Below are 21738 nucleotides of genomic sequence, written 5' to 3' on the forward strand. Positions count from 1 at the left end.
CCCCGAGGAAGTGTTTGGCCTGGCGCAGGTTGAGGCAGACAGACCATGGAGTCATCTACAGTTACTTTTACCTCATTATAATACTAAAATTCTCCATGCATGGAGGACAAACATCATTTACCTAAAGTACAAAGTATTTTCTTAACGTCTATATGCAACCTTATGCCAGCTCTACATAAGGTAACAGGCTACCCTTTCTAAATATCCACCCTAACCCCCCATAATAGGAAATCATTTATCATGTCCCCTTGCTCTGTGAGTCTCTGCTTTGGAAGTTATACCCTATAATCTTATTTGTGGCAAATCAAGATCCCTGTGTGTGAGAACCCCATGTAGTGTAGTTTCCATCTGTGACTCACCAAGCAGTGAACTCATGTCATTTGAGCTATTTTAGAACTAGTTCTGGGGATCCCTGGGTGGCGCAGCGGTTTGGCGCCTGCCTTTGGCCCAGGGCGCGATCCTAGAGACCTGGGATCGAGTCCCACATCGGGCTCCCGGTGCATGGGGCCTGCTTCTCCCTCTGCCTATGTCTCTGCCTCTCTTTCTCTCTCTGTGACTATCATTAATAAATAAAAATTAAAAAAAAAAAAAAAGAACTAGTTCTATCTTACGGGAGTCTCCTGCTTTATGCAGTAAAATAATATTTAACATGGTATTAGGCTCTAATGTACTAACTTTGAGGTCACAGGATGGCATGTGATCCACAAAACTTATCAGTACTGTGTGTTGGGGATACCTGGGTGGCTCAGCGGTTTGGCTCCTGCCTTCAGCCCAGGGTGTGATCCTGGAATCCTGGGATTGAGTCCCGAATTGGGCTCCCCGCATGAAGCCTGCTGCTCCCTCTGCCTGCGTCTCTGCCTCTCTCTCTCTCTCTCTCTCTCTCTGTGTCTCTCATGAATGAATAAATAAGATCTTTAAATAAATACATAAATACTGTGTGTTGATCCAATTGAAGTTGTATATTGAAAGCATCAACATAGGTATACACATTATTGAATACTATGTTTATATCATTCAGTTAAGTTGCTTATTTTTCATACAGGGAAAGTTTTGGTGGACTACAAATGTAGTCATCAACTTTTTTTTTTTTTTTTAAACATTTTTATTTATTTATGATAGTCAGAGAGAGAGAGAGAGAGAGGCAGAGACACAGGCAGAGGGAGAAGCAGGCTCCATGCACCGGGAGCCCGACGTGGGATTCGATCCCGGGTCTCCAGGATCGCGCCCTGGGCCAAAGGCAGGCGCTAAACCGCTGCGCCACCCAGGGATCCCTTTTTTTTTTTTTTAAATAGTAGCTCTCTCTGCTACTCCTCCTGCTTGTGCTCACGGGCTCTCTCTCAAATAAACAAATAAAGAATCTTTAAAAAAAAACGTGACAGAGCAGCAAATTGTCATGGTGACGAATTTAAGAAACACTGTCAATGACCTGAGACTTATAAATCTCTTTGTGGATAATGATGTTTCTTTCATTCACCCTATCTATACAAAGACATGATATAGATACAAAACAGCTATTATTTGAGTCTAGCATAATGAGGGAATACAAGCAAAAAATGTTTGCCTTTAAACCAGAAGTGTGGGACGCCTGGGTGGCTCAGCAGTTGAGCCTCAGCCTTTTACTCCTGATGAGATCCCGGAGTCTCAGGATGGAGTCCCTGGATCGAGTCCCAGGATCGAGTTCCAGGTCGGGCTCCCCTCAAAGAGCCTGCTCTCCCTCTGCCTATGTCTCTCTCTCTCTCTCTGTGTCTCTCATGAGTAAATAAATAAAAGCCTTTTAAAAAAAGGAGGATGTCAGTGACATAAGTGTGGAATATAATAAAAACTCACAGGATAGAAGTCTGGTTGATGGAGAACCTCCACTCCCTGAAGTCGATATGATCAACTACATGAAGCCGAGTTTTCATTTGTCCAGTGGAAACTGCTTGGTGTGGGTTGGGAGTAGAAGGTCAAGAAACTATCCATGAGACATTTTTGGTGAAAAAAATCCTTTTTTTATTAACGCTCGGGGATATGACCCTTGGGCAGAAAAAGCTGCAGTGTGATTTTGAGGAAGCATGGATTATATGCTTTTAAGCTTGGGGGGGGGGAGCTGCTCAGTATAGGTAAAATAAGTTTCTAAAGGGATTTACATCTGTTCAAGAGGACTTCTAGGATCCTGGGAGTCTGGCTACCATCAAGCTAAGGTTGCTTTTTGCCTCAAGCAAAGCATTAACACTAAGGCAGCTGTGAATTCCCTGAGAAAAGTCAGACTCTGCTTGTCTCAAGTATTATCTATCAGTGAGCTGCAAATCTCACTACGGACGTTTCATTTTACCTACATTTCTTTTGCTTTGTTCTCCTAAGAAACTACAAGCAAAGAGAAACTCAGAAGAAAGAAGTTTCCAGGTGAAAAGGGATGGTTTCTGCACATTGCTCAGCAAATCCAAGATCCTTACAAATAGAAAAGGAAAATAGGATCATTGCAGCCGAGACATCTAGCAGAGCATCAAACCAAAAGAAGTTAACACCAGCTGTAATGAAACGTTGATATCCGTGCCTAAGGAACACTGAAGGACCCATTACTACTGGTGTTGAGGAAGGGACAGGCAGGGCTCACCAAAAATCCCAGAAATGGGGAGCCTAAGAAACCATAGATAAGGGAACATAAACAGACCAACTCGTTTGTTTTAAACATCAGAGATGAGATAGCGAAAGGAGAAGTAATCGTGGTGCTATCAGTGGTGATGTCAAGATTTAAGTCCCCGGGTCAGGTGTCTATACAAGATCAAACATAAAAGCCTTCATTGGCAACCAGTTTGAAACCCCTCTCACTCTAGACAGCTTTCTTTCTGTTCTCACCCTCACTTGGTAAACTATCACTTCACCCTTTTGTGTCTACGAGAGTCATTCTTCCACTCGGCAGACAAGAACCCTGCAACATGTGTTCTTCATAGACGCTGCTTTTAGGCAAACAGGCTTGAGCAATGGAATGCAGAAAGAGCCAGTGACCACCTGGCTGAATGCAGACAGGCCCATCAGGCAACCCACCCTGAAGTGTCCAGAGGCCTGAACTAGCCATTGGGCTTCTCACAACCAGGTACACTTCCCCAAAAAAGGGAAGATTCCATTTGTTGCCATATGTCCTCATCTTCCCCCTTTAACCACAGCCCCCACCCTCTATACGTCTTTGCAGACAGCCTCTCCTCTGTGGTCCTACCTGCAGCTCCCTCCAGCTCCCTCGCTGTCTATTCAATGTGAACTTTCTAGCTCCTTTGTTCTGCCTCAGGTGAATTCTCTCACTTCCTCTGCTACCAGCTTCTATCTGATGGTCACCCTATATTTAGGGGCCCACTTTCAATCAAGAGACACCCCATTTAGGCACCACATTCTTGTGGCCCCTAAAGAGTAAATCAGACTGTAAACTATGAATACTCTTCATTTATACAAACTTCAAAAAAAAACAAAACAAAACAAAAAAATAACAAACTTCAGTTGTGGAGGCCAAGAAAAATTAAGGCCATTCCACCTCAAGTTTAGCATTAGCACAAGTACAGCCATCTTAGGCCCCTAGGAATGAGCTGAACTTTACAGGAAAAACTGCAGAATGTCCTAGGCAGGGAATCCCATATCGGAAAGACCATAAAGCTCAGAATGCCCTCGGCAGAGAATCCCAACAGTCACAGACGGTTCCATTTCCTGTAATATCTAGTATATTTTAAATATAGTACCTTCTCCATGTTCTAAACAGTAAGACTGGGCCCCCGTTTGTTCTCAGAGAATATTCTTTTTTTTTCTTTTTTTTTTTTTTGGATCTTATATCCACTGTGTTTATTCTTTAACTTGGGGGATTCCTGGGTGGCTCAGTAGTTCAGCGCCTGCCTTCGGCACAGGGCGAGATCCTGGTATCCCGGGATCCAGTCCCACGTCAGGCTCCCTGCGTGGAGCCTGCGTCTCCTCTGCCTGTGTCTCTGCCTCTCTCTCTCTGTGTCTCTCATGAATAAATTCAGAAAATCTAAAGAAAAAAAAAGGATTCTTTAACTCAACACCGTCCCCGTGGATCTCTCACAAAGGAATTATTTTCAATACTTGCACACAGGTCTGTAATTCAAAGTGACAACCGTTGATGGCCTACTGAGAGCCAGATTGGGAAGAAGGAGTAAAAGGCTCTGGTTAATAGGGAGAAGTGGTCTAAAGACCTGATCTTGGGGATCCCTGGGTGGCGCAGCGGTTTAGCGCCTGTCTTTGGCCCAGGGCGCGATCCTGGAGACCCGGGATCGAATCCCACATCGGGCTCCCGGTGCATGGAGCCTGCTTCTCCCTCTGCCTGTGTCTCTGCCTCTCTCTCTCTCTCTCTGTGTGTGACAATCATAAATAAATAAAAATTAAAAAAAAAAAAAGGACCTGATCTTGAGTGTCATTTCTGAAAAGGTTTAAAAATTAGGTGCAAACATAAAGCAGAAACATCAGAATTAGAGAAACTAATGTTTGCAATATCTAAATCTGAGGAATTTGGGGAGAAAAGGAGGACATGGCCTCTGACCTGGGATGCAAGGCTTACCTGACAACTGGCCATTTCTTCTGTCACCTCCTCTAGAGCTCTTCCTCAGAAGAGATTCCAGGAGGAATCATAGCTGCACTCAGAAAAAAATGCCTTTAAAGCCACCAGCAGAGCCTCTTGTAAGCTGCTCGCCTGCAGGTAGGACTTTGAAATGCAAAGGCCCAACTTCCTCATCCTTTGTGTCAGGAGCAATTCAGAACTGATTCTCTCCCTGGAGACCAATCTTTGAGTTTTCCTTCTCTGCTTTCAGGGGACCTACTCTTCCACAGATGCAGACAGATTCCACTGGAGGCTAGGAAAAGTGTGCTGCATGGAACTGACCCTCCCAGGCTCATGTGCATTTAATTAAAATAACACTGTTGTTTCCACCCTCACGGAATGACAGAATGGGGGAGACACTAGATATGATTCTTTTTGAAACTCCACACATGATCCTATTGGGAAGCATTTGGAGAGGCGAACAGGCCAAAAGGAGTAACCGTTCCTTTTGGTTGTTATCCAGATTTAAATCCACGTCTACTCCAGTGATCAGTTTCTGGAATTTACACTTTCTCCCTCTTGCAGCTACGCGGAGGAAAACACCCTTACAAGTGGAGCTTTCCCTTATAAGTAAACAAATGTGTGTTGAAAAAGGCACCTTCTACTGGGTTTCAGAGCTTTTCCTTTGTTTCTTTAAAATAATCCTTAGGTGGGACCCCTGGGTGACTCAGGGGTTAAGTGTCTGCCTTCCCCTCAGGGTGTGATCCTGGATTCCGGAAACAAGGCCCGCATCCCGCATCTCCTGCATTGGGCTCCCTGCATGGAGTCTGCTCCTCCTCCCTCTGCCTCAGTCTCTGTCTCTCTGTGTGTCTCATGTGGATAAATAAAATCATAAAATAAAATAAACAAAACAAAATAAAATAAAATAATAAAATAAAATAAAAAATAAAATAAAATAAATAAAATTTAAAAAATAAAATAAAATAATCCTTAGGCCAAAGAGACATGTTTTGTGGTGACAAAATGCTCCCCTTCCATAGGAAAGTTTATTTTCATAAGTCCCTGCCAAATAATGTTACAAATTAAATGTACTTTTTAAATTCCCATTGATGGGACACCTGCGTGGCTCAGTGGTTGAGCTTCTGCCTTCCACTCAGGGTGTGATCCCTGGGTTCTGGGATCAAGTCCTGCATCAAGCTCCCCACAGGGAGTCTGCTTCTCCCTCTGCCTATGTCTCTGCCTCTTTCTGTGTCTCTCATGCGTGAATGAAAAAAGAGAAATCTTTAAAAAAATAAGTAAATAAAAAGAAATTCCCATTGATGTAAAGTGTTGGGGTTTGGAGCCAGTTGCCAAGAAGGAATTCTTGAGACATCTTTAGTGCAGAAAGGTGGTTTTGTTAAAGCACAGGGACAGGACCCATGGGCAGGAAGAGCTGCACTGGGGTTGCAACAGGTGACTGATTATATAGTTCCAAGTTGGGAGAGAAGAAATGGCCCGTTGTTTGGAAAGCCTGGTGTCCTGGGTCAGAGGCCATGTCCTCTTTCTCTCCAGAAATTCCTCACATATAAAAATCGCAAACACTGATTTTTCTAGTTTTGATATTTCTGCTTTATGTTAGGGACAGCATGAGCCTCCAAAGCATTTTGGAAACAAGGCTTCCAGGATGTCGACAGGGCTAGCTATTTTTTATTTTTTTAAGATTTTATTTATTGGGGATCCCTGGGTGGCGCAGCGGTTTAGCGCCTGCCTTTGTCCCAGGGCGCAATCCTGGAGACCCGGGATCGAATCCCACGTCGGGCTCCCGGTGCATGGAGCCTGTTTCTCCCTCTGCCTGTGTCTCTGCCTCTCTCTCTCTCACTGTGTGCCTATCATAAATAAATAAAATTTAAAAAAAAAAAGATTTTATTTATTCATGAGAGACACAGAGAGAGGGAGACATACAGACAGAGGGAGAAGCAGGCTCCCCATAGGTAGTCTGGTGTGGGACTCGAACCCGGGACTCCAGGATCACGCCTCCAGCCTAAGTCAGAGGCTCAACCGCTGAGCGACCCAGGTGTTCCAGGGACTAGCTCCTTTGAAGGAAGGACACTTAGTACTCTTCAATAAATCCTGTCACGAGACACCTCAGATGTATATTGGTGGGCTATATGTCGGAGGAAAATTGCTAACATGTATCTTGGGAGGTAGAGATAAAGGTAGTTTCCAAAGGAATTTTTATATGTTAAAGTAAACACAAAGGAGACACTTGGGTGGCTCAGTCTGTGAAATGTCTGCCTTGGGCTCACATCATAATCTGAGGGTCCTGAGATGTAGTCTTGGATGGGGGCTCCCTGCTCAGTGGGGAATCTGCTTCTCCCTCTCCCTCTGCTTCTATCCCCAGGTCACTCGCTCTCTCTCTTTCATTATTTATAAATAAAATCTTTACAAAAATAAAAAATAGACTCATATGATGGGGGTGGGGAGAAAGGGACAGGAGGGGGTGGTGGTGGAATAATATTATTGTACAATTGTCTTTTGCCCTAAGCAAAGTGTCAACATCCAGATAGTTGAGCTCTGAGAGGAAGGTCACTCTACTTAGTTCAAGGACTTGTCAATAGGCTGCAGGCATTAAGGAAATTTAATTTCTTCTTTTGCCTTTGTTTCCCACATCACCATCAGTAGTAAATGAGAATTCTAATTCCTCAATATTTTTACTAAAATTGGGTATTATCTGGGGCAGCCAGGGTGGCCTAGTGGCTTAGGGCTGCCTTAAATTTATTTTTTATAAATAAAAAAATATATTTTTGTTTAAGATTTTATTTATTTATTCATGAGAGACACACAGAGAGGCAGAGACACAGGCAGAAGGAGAAGCAGGCTCCACGCAAGGATCCCGAGGTGGGTCTCCATCCCAGGACTCCGAGATCAAGCCCTGAGCCGAAGACAGAACAACTGCTGAGTCACCCAGGTGTCCCCTGTAAGTCTACTTTAAGGTATAAAATTTATTTTAGAAGTTTCCTTTATCTCTACACCCCCCAGGATACCTGTTGCAAATCATCCTCCAAGCACATGACCCACCAATAGCCATCTAAAGGGTCTCATGACTCAGCTTTTTTTAGACGGTAATATAGTGGCCTTTCCCAACAATTGCCAGCCCCTTCAAGGTCCTGGAAACCTTGTTTCCAGAATTCCTTAGAGAGTATGCTATCCTCAAACCCCTCCCAATTCCCAGGTGAATAATCAGCCACCCCTCACAGGCCCTGGCTGGGGACTCTTCCTGCCCGCAGGCCCTGTCCTTGTGCTTTAATAGAACCACCATTTAGCACAAAAGGACATCTCAAGAATTCTTTCTTGGTTGTTGGCTCTGGACCTCACCTATATTCTAAAACTTTATCAACAGGTAGTTTTGAAAATCAACATTTACCTGCTGAAGGAGAGCAATTTGTTACCCCAAAATATGTCTTTTGGCATAAGGATTATTTTAGGCTGGGTATTTTAATGCACAGACAGGGGTGCTTGGGTGGCTCAATGGATTAAGCCTCTGCCTTCATCTGAGATCCAGAGCCCAGGGTCCTGGGATTGAGTCCTGGGTCAGGCTCCCTGCTCAGCAAGGAGCCTGGTTTTCCCTCTCTGCCATTCCCTTTGCTTGTGCTCTTTCTCACTCTCTTTCTCAAATAAATATCCAAAATCTTTTAAAAAAGAAAAAAAAAAAAAACAGAGAAAGGAAAAGCTGTAAAACCCAGTACTTACTGTCTAAAGAGACATTTTGCATAAGGGAAAGGTCCGTTACTGAGTCTCTCCCTTTGTGTAGCAGGAAGAGGGAAAAGGTAAATCTCCAGAAACTCTGATCCATGGAGAAGGCCTGGATTAAAATCCGATAATAGCAGAGCCTTCGTTACCAGTCACCTCCCCAGATGTTTCCTGGACTATCAAAAAGGATCATCATTCCCCTCGGATTCCGTCAGTTGGTGTGGGTGGAAACAACAGCGTTGTATTAAGTCAGTGCTCCGGGTGATTCGAAGTGAGGCCACAGTTAAGTAGAAAGGCTTCCTTTTAATTTCTGAGAATTGAGAGCAGGCTTCGCCTTAGGAGGGGTAATGGTCTCCACTACCCGAGTCAGGAGGGTTAGGGCCACAGCACACGGGGCCTAGGCTGTAGCTGAATCTGTGAGCATCTGGGGGAGGGGAGGGCCCTGGAAGCAGAGAAGGAAAAATCAGTTCCTGATTTCCAACTGGGAGTTCACAGCTTCTCAACAGCTCCACGCCCAAAGGACTAGGAAGTTGGGCTTTTTGTGCATTTCAAAGTCCTGCCTGCAGGGGAGCAGTTTATAGGTGGAGAGACTTGGCTGCCTTTAAAGGTGTGTTCTCCTGATGCAGCTGGGACTCCTCCACGGAGATCTTGTGAGAGAGCTCGCTAGAGGCCGAGGTGGACGGAGCAGAGATGGCGGGGTCTCAGGTAAGCCTTGTGTCCCAGCTTAGAGGCCGCAGTGCCTTTTTGGCCCGAAATTCCCTGCATTTGGAGATTGCAAGTGTTGATTCCTCCAGCTCTGATATTTCTGCCTCGTGGTTTCACTTATTGTTAAAAACCTTTTCAAATCTAATACCCAAGGCTCGATCTTAGAACACTTCTCCCGCATCACCTTCTTTCCCTTCTCTCCAACGGGGCTTCCAATAAGCCACCAAAACTGTATTTATTTTTTATTTTTGAAGATTGTATTTGGGGGATGCCTGGGTGGCTCAGCGGTTTAGCGCCTGCCTTCGGCCCAGGGCTTGATCCTGGAGACCCGGGATCGAGCCCCACATCCGGCTCCCTGCATGGAGCCTGCTTCACCCTCTGCCTGTGTCTCTGCGTCTCCGTATCTCTCTCGCTCGCGCTCTCTCTCTCTGTGTATTCTCATGAATAAATAAATAAAATCTTAAAATAAAATAAAGATTGTTTTTATTCTTTCATGAGAGCCACAGAGAGAAAGGCAGAGAAATAGGTAGAGGGAGAAGCAGGTTCCATGTGGGGAGCCCGATGTGGGACTTGATCCCGGGATCACGACCTCAGCTGAAGGCAGACATCCAACCGCTGAGCCACCCAGGCATCCCAACAGTTGTACTTTAAATTACAGTTCTGCAAGCTTTGAAAATGTACCCTTGCTGACAGATCCCTAGAGAAGACATTGAGTCCAACATTCCTGGTGGTGATGGGATCCTGGGATAGCAGCCGAGGAAAGCACTTGCCCTTTAGTGGCCACCTGGATGCTTTATCAGCTCTGTGTGGGCCAGGAGTAGGAAAATGCACCAATAAATGCTATAGATATATAAGGTCCAGGATAACTCAGAATACTCTTTAAAAAAGGAGACTTACAGTTTAGAATGTGAAAAAGATAGTGTATTTAGGGACGCCTGGGTGGCTCAGCGGTTTAGTGCTTGCCTTCAGCCCAGGGCGTGATCCTGGAGTCCCAGATTGGATTGGAGTTGCACATCCGGCTCCCTGCGTGGAGCCTGCTTCTCCTCTGTGTCTCTGCCTCTGTGTGTGTCGCATGAATAAATAAATAAAAATCTTTTTTTAAAAAAAGATACTCCATTTAAATATATATTAGGTAGGGACACCTGGGTGGCTCAGTGGTTGAGCGTCTGTCTCCGGCTCCGGGCATGGACCCGGCGTCCCAGGATGGAGTCCCACACCAGCTCCCCTCGAGGAGCCAGATTCTCCCTCTGCCTGTGTCTCTGCCTCTCTCTCTGTCTCTCATGAATAAATAATAAAATCCTTAAAAATATGTAAATATATACTAGGTATTACAAGACAGTGAAAGTATGTGACCGAAATTTGTATAAATCCACTGTATTCTCATAATTCAATTACTATTCTAAACACCTCAGGAACGACAATCCTCTTGATGAAGTTTTGGGGAAGTTTTCAACTATATTTCACCTATATGAGGTGAAGTCCTGCGCCAACAGCCAAGAAAGAATTCTTGAGACGTCCTTTGGTGCTAAATGGTGGTTCTATTAAAGCACAAGGACAGGGCCTGCGGGCAGGAAGAGTCCCCAACCTGGGCCTGTGAGGGGTGGCTGATTATTTACCTGGGAGTTGGGAGGGGTTTGAGGATAGCATACTCTCTAAGGAATTCTGGAAGGAAGGTTTCCAGGACCTTGAAGGGGCTGGCAATTGTTGGGAAAAGGCCACGTATACCGTCTAATAAAACCTGAGTATGAGCCCCTTCAGATGGATAACTGTGGGTCATGTGCTGGGGGGATGATCGCCAACACCTACCTTGGGTGTCTAGAAATAAAGGACATTTCTAAAAGAATTTTCAAAGGTTAAAGTAGACTTACAGCCTCCTGGGGGTCAGGCAAAGATTGCCTTTTACCCTACGCAAAGTGTGACCATCGAGACAGTTGAGTCCAGAGAGGAATGTCCCTTTGCCTGTTTCAAGGACTTGTCAATGTGCTGGCCCTGGCTCATCATTTGTCCTCAGCTAGCCCTCTGTTCCCCCATCTCTTTAGGCACTGCTACTAGTTTGTTTCCTACAGTTAATGTTACCTTCCTTTCCTTGGCTTGCTCCTCTCTGCCAGACTTCTCCCTATAAAATTCATACTTTCCTTCTTATCTTTCCTAAGGATCTTAGGTTTACTGAAGGATGTGCAGAAACTATCACATTTATTTATTTATTTATTTATTTATTTATTTATTTATTTAATTTAATTTATTTATGATAGTCACAGAGAGAGAGGCAGAGACACAGGCAGAGGGAGAAGCAGGCTCCATGCACCGGGAGCCCGACGTGGGATTCGATCCCGGGTCTCCAGGATCGCGCCCAGGGCCAAAGGCAGGCGCCAAACCGCTGCGCCACCCAGGGATCCCACTATCACATTTAAACAGGAAAATTCTGAATTTCTCTGGCTTCTAGTTTCTAATGAGAACAAAAGCAAAAGAATGTCCCCTGATAAATACTTGAGATGGGCAGAGTCTGAGAGGACTGAAGGAATTCACAACTGCCTTAATGTTAATGCTTTGTTAGAGGCCAAAAGCAACTTTTGTTTGGCAATAGCCAGACCTCCAGGATCCTGTAAGTCTTCGTTAATATATGAAAATCTCTTTAGAAACTCACCTTATCTTTGCCCCCATCTCTTTTTTTTAAAAAGATTTTATTTATTTATTCATTAGAATACACGGAGAGGAGAGAGAGAGGCAGAGACACAGGCAGAGGGAAAAGCAGGCTCCACGCAGGGAGCTGACCTGGGACTGGATCCTGAGTCTCCAGGATCACGCCCTGGGCTGAAGGAGGCGCTAAACCGCTGAGCCACCAGAGCTGCCCATCTTTGCCCCCATCTTAAAAGTATATAATGATTGGCTTTTCAAAAGGATACCTCAGGTCTTTCTGCCCTCCTGTGGTCCTGTCCCTGTCTTAATAGAAACAGGATTTTGCAACAAAAATTGATCAGCATACCTTTTTGATCCTTAGCTCCAGGCTCACATCACATTAGCTTCCAATGGACAGGGAAGGCTCTCACCTTCCCGTAGTGAGATATTTACTTCTGGGAGTGAAGGCTCTCAATCAGACCTCCATCTGGTGGGTTTCAATGTTACTCCACACTTAGTGTCATAGTAGTCTTCTTTTTTTTAATTTTTTTTTATATATTTATTCCTCAGAGGCACAGAGAGAGAGGCAGAGACATGGGGAGAGGGAGAAGCAGGCTGCCTATGGGTAGCCCGATGCTGGACTCCCCCTGGGATCAGGACCTGAGACAAAGGCTGGTGCTCAATCACCTATCCACCCTAGCACCCCTAGAGTTACTTTCTATTTGCTTCTTTGTAATACAACACACACACAAGAATCACATAATTGACGTATTTCACTGTCTTAAAATCCTGAAAGATTATAGAACTACAGATAGAAACTATACCCGTGTGTGGATGTCACAGAAAGGAAACTTGATTTGCTGCCTCACAGATCACTGAGAATAACTTCCTAAGCAGAGACTCACAGAGCAAGGGGGAAAGGTTTCCTGTTGTTTAGGGTTAGGCTGGATATTTAGAAAGAAGGGCCTTGTCATCCTCTGTAGAACTGGGCGGAAACCCCACATGCATCTGAAGACAGCATTTCTACACATACTTGGGTTATATAACTGAGGTTTGTGCTCCTCCTTGCTGGAGACTTTGGTAATAAATGAAGTAAGAGACAATTTTGGTTACTCCACAGGTTACTGTTTGTTTCAACTGTAGAGGGTGAGTCAGGGGTTTAGCTCAAATTGGGCTGGTCCAGGCTGTTCCTCAGGGGGATGTAGTTCTGGAATGTTGCTGAGGTCCAGAACCTTGAGGTCAAGAATTCTTGAGAGGTCTTTGGTGCAAAAACGTGTTTGTATTAAAGATGAGGACAGGACCAATGAGTAGAAAGAGTTGCAGCTGCTGCAGCAGCCTGCTGCCTGCTGGCTCCAATTGCCCAGGGACTGTGAGGAACAACTGATTACACATTCTGCTGTTGGGGCAAGTACAGAGTAAGGGAGTTCCAAATGGCTTTTCATATGCTAAAAAACACTCAACAGGATACAATGGCCCCGTTACTGTCAAACTAAGGTTGTTTGTCCCTCTAGGAAGGTATTCACCTTGAGAAAGTTGAGGACTTCCTCCAGGAGCTTTATACTCTGACTCAAGTATTTGTCAATGGGCTGCATTTTTCAGAGCCATTTAATGTCACATACCTTTCTTTCTGCCTTTTTTCCCCACCTCAAGATCAGTCCTTTCCTTTTGGTGGATAGTTTCTGTTTCCATCACAGGAGACTCTGCCCATGGGGTGTTTTGCCTCAAGTAAAAGATGTGGTGGAAAGAGAGGTTAGTAAATGTGGGACCAAGGTTGGAGGGTACAAGCTGGTAAACACCTGAAGGTCAGGTCTTGGGGTCTAGCTGATGACACTAACTCCCTCCTTCATCACTTGGGCCATAATGAACTCTGCCTATGACCACTCGGTAATTGGTATTTATTGCAGCGACTGCTGACATTCAGGGATGTGGCCATAGAATTCTCTCAGGAGGAGTGGACATGCCTGAACCACACTCAGCGGAAACTCTACAGGGATGTGATGTTAGAGAACTACGGACACCTCCTCTTCTTGGGTGAGGATCACTCCTTCCAGATTTTCCATACCACACTCAGGGTTTCCTTCCTTCCTTTGAAGACTGTCTATCTCTTGGAAGATTCCTCTTTGAATGACTGGAATGTGGATCTGGGCAGTAAAGGGAAAAAGTAGTGTTTTATGGACGTAGACAAAAGTCTTCAATTGCTTCCTTTCAGCTTTAATTTCCTCTTCCTCAAGGTAACATCATCACTTCTGTAGATGCGTGGGAATTCTGTACAGTGAGTGGCAGAAAATAGTGCACCCCGTAACTTAAACTCCAACTTACAACTTTTATTCTTGTGTCTAGTACTTGGCTGTGGAGGACAATTCTGAACACTGGACATCTCTCCTGTGTGTTCTAAAGGGGCAGCTGGGCAACAGCCTTCAGGAAATCATTTTCTTGAATCTACAGTGTCTTTTTCTCTTCTCTACTGAGTATGAGGGTGGATTGAAAGTTAACATCACCAACAATACGCATCCCTTTTCTCTAATAAACAGGTCTCATTGTGTCAAAGCCAGACCTGGTCTCCTTTTTGGAGCAAAAGAAGGAACCTTGGAGTGTGAAGAGAAAGAAGAGAGTAACCATCCATCCAGGTAAGTGGAAATGAATGAAGCAGATGACAGAGGTGCGGTCCACATGTGAAGGGGTAAGAGAGACCTTAAACTGTGGTGGGAGTAGTTCTCCTTGAATGGATACACTCTTGAGAAACCAGTTTATATTTTTCTCCCTGTCACAGAGGGACATGTGCTATCCAACATTATCAAGCTCTTAGCTTCTCAAAGGATTCTCCTTCAGCTCCACTGATGGTCCATCACCTCCACAGGGAGGGCCAGGAGACTCCCCTGGGAGTGGGAGGGTCTCCATAATCTGAGAGGTTCTCCATGGCTGTGAGGGTCCTGGGGAAGTCTCCCTGTTTCTCAGGATCCATAGACTTAGCCCTTTGTTTTTTTTGGTTTTTTTTTTAAGATTTTATTTATTCATGACACACACACACACACACACAGACCCAGGCAGAGGGAGAAGCAGGCTCCACACAGGGAACCTGATGTGGGACTCGATCGTGGGACTCCTGGGACTCCAGGATCGCGCCCTGGGCCAAGGCAGGCGCTAAACCCAAGGCAGGCGCTAAACCGCTCAGCAACCCAGGGATCTCAGACTTAGCCCTTTGTAAGTTCTGTTTTGCCTCATGTGAGAAGCATGTGAGGGTAGTTGTGGGCATACTTGGGGTTGGTGCAGAAATCCTGGGAACACTGGAGACAGATACCACGTTTTCTGGCTTATGCATTCCAATGTTATGGAGGCTTTAATCTTGATTGTACAAAATTCACACTCAGTAATTTCATCAGATAACAAATACCTCCGTAAAAAAAGAAAATCTAATTCTTTATTTCACTTTGAAAGTTAAATTTTTCTTTGTATGAACTGAAATTAGGATATAACAGTGTGTTCCAGGCAGCAGCCAAGAATCCAGATCGCTGAACCTACAGGTCAGTGATGAAAAAATGTAACGTATCTGTTTGTATCCTAGAATTCCTACCTAAAATAATGCCATGAGGGAGCTAGAACATTTAGACCTTAGAACTTGAAGCCTATAATAAATTCTCAATTTTTACCTTCTTTCTTAATACTTGCATCATTGTATGAATTGTCTTGTATGACAGGAATTTCTTTTTATTTTGTCAAGTGTGTTTTCACTTTCTTATTAGTTATATATGAGATTCATCTGTTATTTATTAGATCAAAAGTTCTGATATGACATGGGCATGTGAGGTAGAGGGATGTCTGGGTGGCCTGTCAGTTGGTCCCAAGTCATGATCCTGGAGTCCTGGGGCTCAGCCCTCCGCAAATTGGGCTCCCTGTTCAGTGGGGAGTCTGCTTCTTGCTGTGCCCTTCCCCTGCTGTGCTCTCTCTCTCTCTCTCCTTCTCTTTCAAATACATGGATAAAGTCTTAAAAGAAAAAAAAGCAATAAAGTATAATTTGTATAATTCCTGTATTTTAAAGAAACCTTTCGTTCATAAATATAATTTTACTTCAGTGACAATTAGTCATTGGGGTTTTCTTCTACTTTCCTTGGAATATATCTGAATTTAATCCAAATATGTATTTTATGTATAGTGGCCTTTAGCGTATTTTGCAACTTTCTTGGTGTTTATTTAGAAATGAAGATGTTGTTTATTTCCTTGGTTCTAAGGAGTGGGATGTAGTCTTAAATCCTCTGTTCAAGGAGGGATATATTAATAAAATAATACATTTGTATAATGCCTTTTTTTAAATTTTTATTTATTTATGATAGAGAGAGAGAGAGAGAGGCAGAGACATAGGCAGAGGGAGAAGCAGGCTCCATGCATCAGGAGCCCGATGTGGGATTCGATCCTGGGTCTCCAGGATCGCGCCCTGGGCCAAAGGCAGGTGCTATACCACTGCACCACCCAGGGATCCATGTATAATGCCCTTTTAAGTGGTTGTTCAAATAATTTTCACTTACAGGCTTTACTGATTGATTTTAATGAATATTCTTTATAATATTGTGGTCAGTGAAAACCAGCCAATAATTCATACTTGTTTTTTATGATACATAGATGCAGTTTAAAATTAGTTTTATAGAAAGTTTCTTTGAGAAGAATTCATCTGTTTGTTGTTGTTTTTTATTTTTATTTTTTGAAAGATTTTATTTATTTCTTCATGAGAGTTGGAGAGAGAGGCAGAGACACAGGCAGAGGGAGAAGCAGGCTCCATGCAGGGAGACCGATGTGGGGTTGAAGACTGGATTCCAGGACTCCAGGATTACGCCTTGGCCTGAAGACAGACGCTAAACCGCTGAGCCACCCAGGGATCCTGTATTTTAATGCATCTATTTTAATGTAGCTTTTTTAGGGCTAAATTTTGTCTTATTCTGGCTTTGTAATTCCATAACAATGTGCTTCCTTTTGTCTCGGACTTTCCACTACATTATTTAGTGGTGATTTTGGTTTTACTTGTGTATTTAGTTACACCATGACCATTTTCTTTTTCTTTTAATTTTTCCATAAGATTTTTTATCTATTCATTTGAGATAGACAGAAAGAGCAAATGAGAGCATAGCACAGGGGAGGACCAGAGGGAAAGGGGGAAGGAGAGTCCGCGCTGAGCAGGGAGCCTGACCTGGGCTCAATCCCAGGACCCTCTGATCAGGATGCGAGCTGAAAGCAGACACAGAACCGACTGAGCCATCCAGGTGCCCCAAGGATGACAGTTTTCAAGTACAGAGTTCAGAGACCATCTGAAGGATCGTGACCATGATCTGAACCGAAATTAAGAGTCCGATGCCTAACGTGATTCCTTCCTCTGCTTCAGCTCTGTAGTCTCTTTCTTGTTTGAACAAACACTCACCCTTTGTCTGAGCAGCCACCACAATGCATCCAGAGGGTGCTGTCGTTCCCTCTGCCTCCATGTCATGCGTCACAGAAACGAGTCCCTCAGGCAGCAGCCAAGAATCCAGATCGCTGAACCTACAGGTCACTTGTTTCTTTCTCTCCTGAGGAGAGGTAAGAGTTATTTCACAGGATGGCCTTTAATTGTCAGGGAGGGTGAGCAGCTGCTGTTGTGGACAAGTGTCACAAACTTTCTTAGTGTCTTTGTGGCTCTTCATCTTTACCTGCCTGGGGGTGTTGTGTTTTCCTCACTGGCTTCTGGCACACTAAAAAAAAGTAATTTGGTCCATTTTTGTTGTCATGGAAGAGCAAATCCTGGTGGTTCCTAAGTCTCCAGATTCATCTAAAGTGCTATACTGGGTATTAATTTACACATTAGCATTTTAACATATATGCATGTATGTGCACTAAGTGGGATGTCTTATTTTAAATATTTTAGTTGTGGAGATGCCTGGGTGGCTCAGCGGTTGAGCGCCTGCCAACAGCCCAGGGCATGACCATGAGTCCCAGGATTGAGGACCACATTTTGGTCCCTGAATGGAGCCTGCTTCTCCCTCTGCCTGTGTCTCTACCTCTTCTGTGTGTGTCTTTCATGAATAAATATGTAAATCTTAAGAAAATAAATAATAAATCTTTTAATTGTGTTTTTCCATAGCACAGTAGGCTTGTTGGCCAAGACAGGCAAAGAAGATTCATTCCATAGAGTGATAAGGGATGATGTGGAATCTGTAGACCTAAGTATTTATGCTTAATGAATGACTGGGATGGATGGGGTCGTGGAGGGCAGGAGGGATGTGATGATGGATATAAGCATACTGGGACAGTTGCCCATAATGGAGTCTTCACTGCCAGAAGAGATCAGAGATATAAAACAATTGTTGGAGAATCCCACTTTAATTCAGTTATATTTGCAGAATGATGTTTTGAGTGCAAGCACCCACATCCACTTTTAAACCTACATATTTTCTGAAAGGACATTTGGAAATTTTGGAAAGTGACCTAGTCCAAAGTAAAGAAATTACTTTGAATGAAAATAATCATTCAAACCATTTCAAATATAAAGTTGTATAAATCTGCACTGAAATATTTCTGAAAGTCAAACATTTAAAAATTAAGAAAAATTTCTAAATGTGATTGATTTGAGAAATCCTTTTCAGTGGATTCATTGTTCTCCCACCAGCATGTAATCCTTCCTTATTCCAAAGTCTCTAATTTTGATAAACACAGGATGGTCTTTATCCAAATATCACTATACAGTAGTTGCCACATAATACCTAATTTGATACAAGTATTCATGTGTTCAGAACTTTGGAAGATCTTTAGTGAGGACTTTATCTTCCATAATTACAGAGGTATTTATTTTTTAAAAAAGATGCTATTTATTTGAGACAGAGCACAAGCAGGCAGAGCCCGTGGGAGGGGATGCTGACAGAGAGGAAGAAGGAGACTCTCCTGCAGAGCAGGGAGCCTGGTGGCAGGGCTTGATTTCAGGAACCCGGGATCATGACCCTAGCTGAAGGCAGATGCTTAACCAACTGAGCCACCCCGGTGCCCATACAGAGACCAGAATAAAAGTAATAAAGGTGGGAAAGTCTAATAAAGCTCAAATCTCATTGTATATCCTGTACCCTCGCTGGAGAAAAGACTTCCAAATGTAGCAACTAGAGCAAAGCTTTTAAGTTGTGTTCAGCACTCAATAGCAGAGATTTTACAATAAGAAGAAACCTTACTAATGTCTAAAATGTGGCAAAGCCTTTAACTACCACCCTAAGCTTAACAACCTAACATAAGACATAATGAGGGGATGGCTGACAAACGTACAATAAAATTGGACAAAAACGTTATGAGAAACTACAAACTTTGTGAACAAAGAGGAGCATAGTGGAGCAGAGGGTGCATAGTGAGGGGAAGCCCTTAAACGTAAAGAATGTTCAAGGCATTTATTTATTATTTTTTTTTTTTTTAAAGATTTTTTTTAATTTTTATTTATTTATGATAGTCACAGAGAGAGAGAGGCAGAGACATAGGCAGAGGGAGAAGCAGGCTCCATGCACCTGGAGCCCGACGTGGGATTCGATCCAGGGTCTCCAGGATCGCGCCCTGGGCCAACGGCAGGCACCAAACCACTGCGCCACCCAGGGATCCCTGTTCAAGGCATTTAATTCATAACCAGAATTATTCAACATGAGGTAATGCATCCTGTGGAATAACATAGAGTTGTTAAGAATAGTGTCCACATCTATGCCTGGAACTGCACTCTTATTGAACATCAGTAAGATAACAAAGCATACTGGGCAGAAACCATAGAAATATGGGATCCCTGGGTGGCTGAGCAGTTTAGCACCTGCCTTTGGCCCAGGACATGATCCTGGAGTCCTGGGATGGAGTCCCACACCAGGCTCCCTGAATGGAGCCTGCTTCTCCCTCTGCCTGTGTCTCTGCCTCTCTCTGTGTGTCTCTCATGAATAAATAAATAAAATCTTAAAAAAAAAAAAAAAGAAATGTAAAATTGATGCAAGACCTTTGGCTTTACTACATACTTCAGAAAAGAAACATCTTTATGAAGGATAAAAACATTAAGGACATAAAAAATTGGTAAGTTGTGAGATGGAAAGGAAATCTAAATAACATCAGAATTCACAGAAGAAAGCAGTAAGTCAATATCCCTTTTCAGGCATGATCTGAAATCCAAGTATTTATTATAGAGAAAAATCCAAAGTTAAAACACACAGATCACTCACATCTTAGCCTTGGACAATGCAACTGTTAGGGGCACCACCTCTTTACAATTGAAAACCTGTGTGGGTCAGCCTCGGTGTGTCACAGGTGTTTAAGCTCCTCCTGCAGCCCATGACGTGATCCTGGAGACCCTGGATCAAGTCCCATGCCAGGTTCTCTGCATGGAGACTGCTTCTCCCTCTGCCTGTGTCTCTGCCTCTCTCTCTCCATCTCTATGAATAAATAAATAAATCTTTAAGAAAAGAAAAGCAAACCTGTGTGTATCTTTTGAGTGCCCCAAATTGAAAACCACACCTGTTGTGTCACGGAAATAACCTGTTGTTGACCTCAGAAGCCTCACCTGGAACATAAACAGTCAATCATCGCAGTTTTTGGTATGTATTCCTGTATTATATATGGTATTTTTTATAGTAATGTTAGCTTGAGAATAGAAAATCTTAAGGTGAAGACAAAACACATTTATGGTACTGTACTGTATTCATGTATTGTTACATATATATGGACCTCCGCTGTTGAAACCCGGTATTCAGCGGTCCTCTGTATCTGTTAATATCCCTGTCAGGATGGAGAGGAGATGGTTGTCTGAAGAGAGATTATTATTTTCGGTGTGTCTCCTGTTTTCTTTTGACCATATTTGACATTTTTTGCATGGCAGATGTTAATTTTACTCTGAAATCCTCTCATCCCAAGGCTTTATCGTTTGTGTACATGTAAGATGATTTGGTGGCTGCTGTCTCACAGACATGCAGGGCTCTGGTATGAGGGGGACTTCATTCCTACCTACTTTAACATGGAAGATTAAGGACATTATAATGTACAATTAATGAAGAAAGTCCGCATGGAGATGCTGCTTGTGGCTGACCTGTAAGCGTGATAAGTCCCGAGGAAGTAAGTGTCCAGGGCACCTTTCCTTGCATTAATGTACCACAGAGAAACAGTCTGAATTTTAAATAGTGTTTCCATTTGCATTTTAAGCAGAATAGAGTGGTAGTTTATTAAAAGCTGGATGTATCTTCAGGATAGCAATTGATCCAAGTCAAGAATATTAGTTATGCAGTTGAAATAACGAGATGTTCACAGGTACCTGAGGGATGTATAACTTACTCTTCCGTAACCTGTATTTTTTTAAAGATTTTATTTACTTATTCATGAAAGACACAGAGAGAGGCAGAGACACAGGCAGAGGGAGAAGGAGGCTGCATGCAGGGATCACGTCCTGAGCTGGAGGCAAACACCCAACCACTGAGCCACCCAGGTGCCTCCCATAACCTGTATTAATGTCTTGTATGAATTTCATAACTAACTTGAAAAAATATTTAAATAAGTTCCAATTCACTTTCATCTGGATTCCATTCATTGTACAATGTGAACGGACTGTATTTGGGGAGATCTCAGGAAGCTCAAGGAGAGTATTGAGAGAAGGCAGAGACAGAACTGCGGGAAGCTGAGAAAGACAGAGTCAAATTCATTTATGAATAAAGATTTGTGTTATGCACATTGTGTGTTTGCACGTCTGTCAGAATATTGACATGACTGTAAGCAGAGCTTTTTTTTTTTTTTCCAAAAAAAGGTTTTATTTATTCATTTATTTGAGAGAGTGACAGAGAGAGCATGAACAGGGAGGAGAGGGAGAAGCAGACACACCACTGAGCAGAGAGCCCAAGGTGAGGCTTCATCCTAGGACTCTGGGACCATGACCTGAGCCCAAGGCAGACCCTTAACTGACTGAGCCATCCAGGAACCCCAAATAGAGCATTTGTAGGAATGACTTACCTGTGGATAACTCAGGGATGAGCTGTGACTTAGTTCCTGCAGAGGTTGTCCAATTTATCCCATAACAGAATCACCAGGAGCACTTGTAAATCTTAGATTGCTGTGTCTATCTCCACATTACCATGTCAGTACTTCTAGGGTACATTCCCCAAATTTCCTTTCTTACACTTTCTCAGGTACCTGTCCAGGGAACCCATTCTGAGAACCAATGACTA

At 43.5% G+C, this 21738-nt stretch overlaps 1 protein-coding gene across 1 annotated transcript in view; it reads left to right on the plus strand.

Annotated features, from left to right (window-relative positions):
* The window catches only part of LOC119870914 (zinc finger protein 420-like), a 45256-nt gene that overhangs the window by 13515 nt on the left and 10003 nt on the right, over positions 1 to 21738 (plus strand). Inside the window, exons 4-7 of the mRNA XM_038527904.1 lie at positions 4574 to 4675; positions 8872 to 8950; positions 13471 to 13597; positions 14098 to 14193. Of these exons, the coding sequence (XP_038383832.1) occupies positions 8936 to 8950; positions 13471 to 13597; positions 14098 to 14193 (238 nt within the window). The 5' untranslated portion in view covers positions 4574 to 4675; positions 8872 to 8935. The remainder of the gene's footprint in view (positions 1 to 4573; positions 4676 to 8871; positions 8951 to 13470; positions 13598 to 14097; positions 14194 to 21738) is intronic.

This window comes from Canis lupus, chromosome 1 (assembly GCF_011100685.1).
Source record: "Canis lupus familiaris isolate Mischka breed German Shepherd chromosome 1, alternate assembly UU_Cfam_GSD_1.0, whole genome shotgun sequence".
In the NCBI taxonomy this organism is placed as follows: domain Eukaryota; kingdom Metazoa; phylum Chordata; class Mammalia; order Carnivora; family Canidae; genus Canis; species Canis lupus.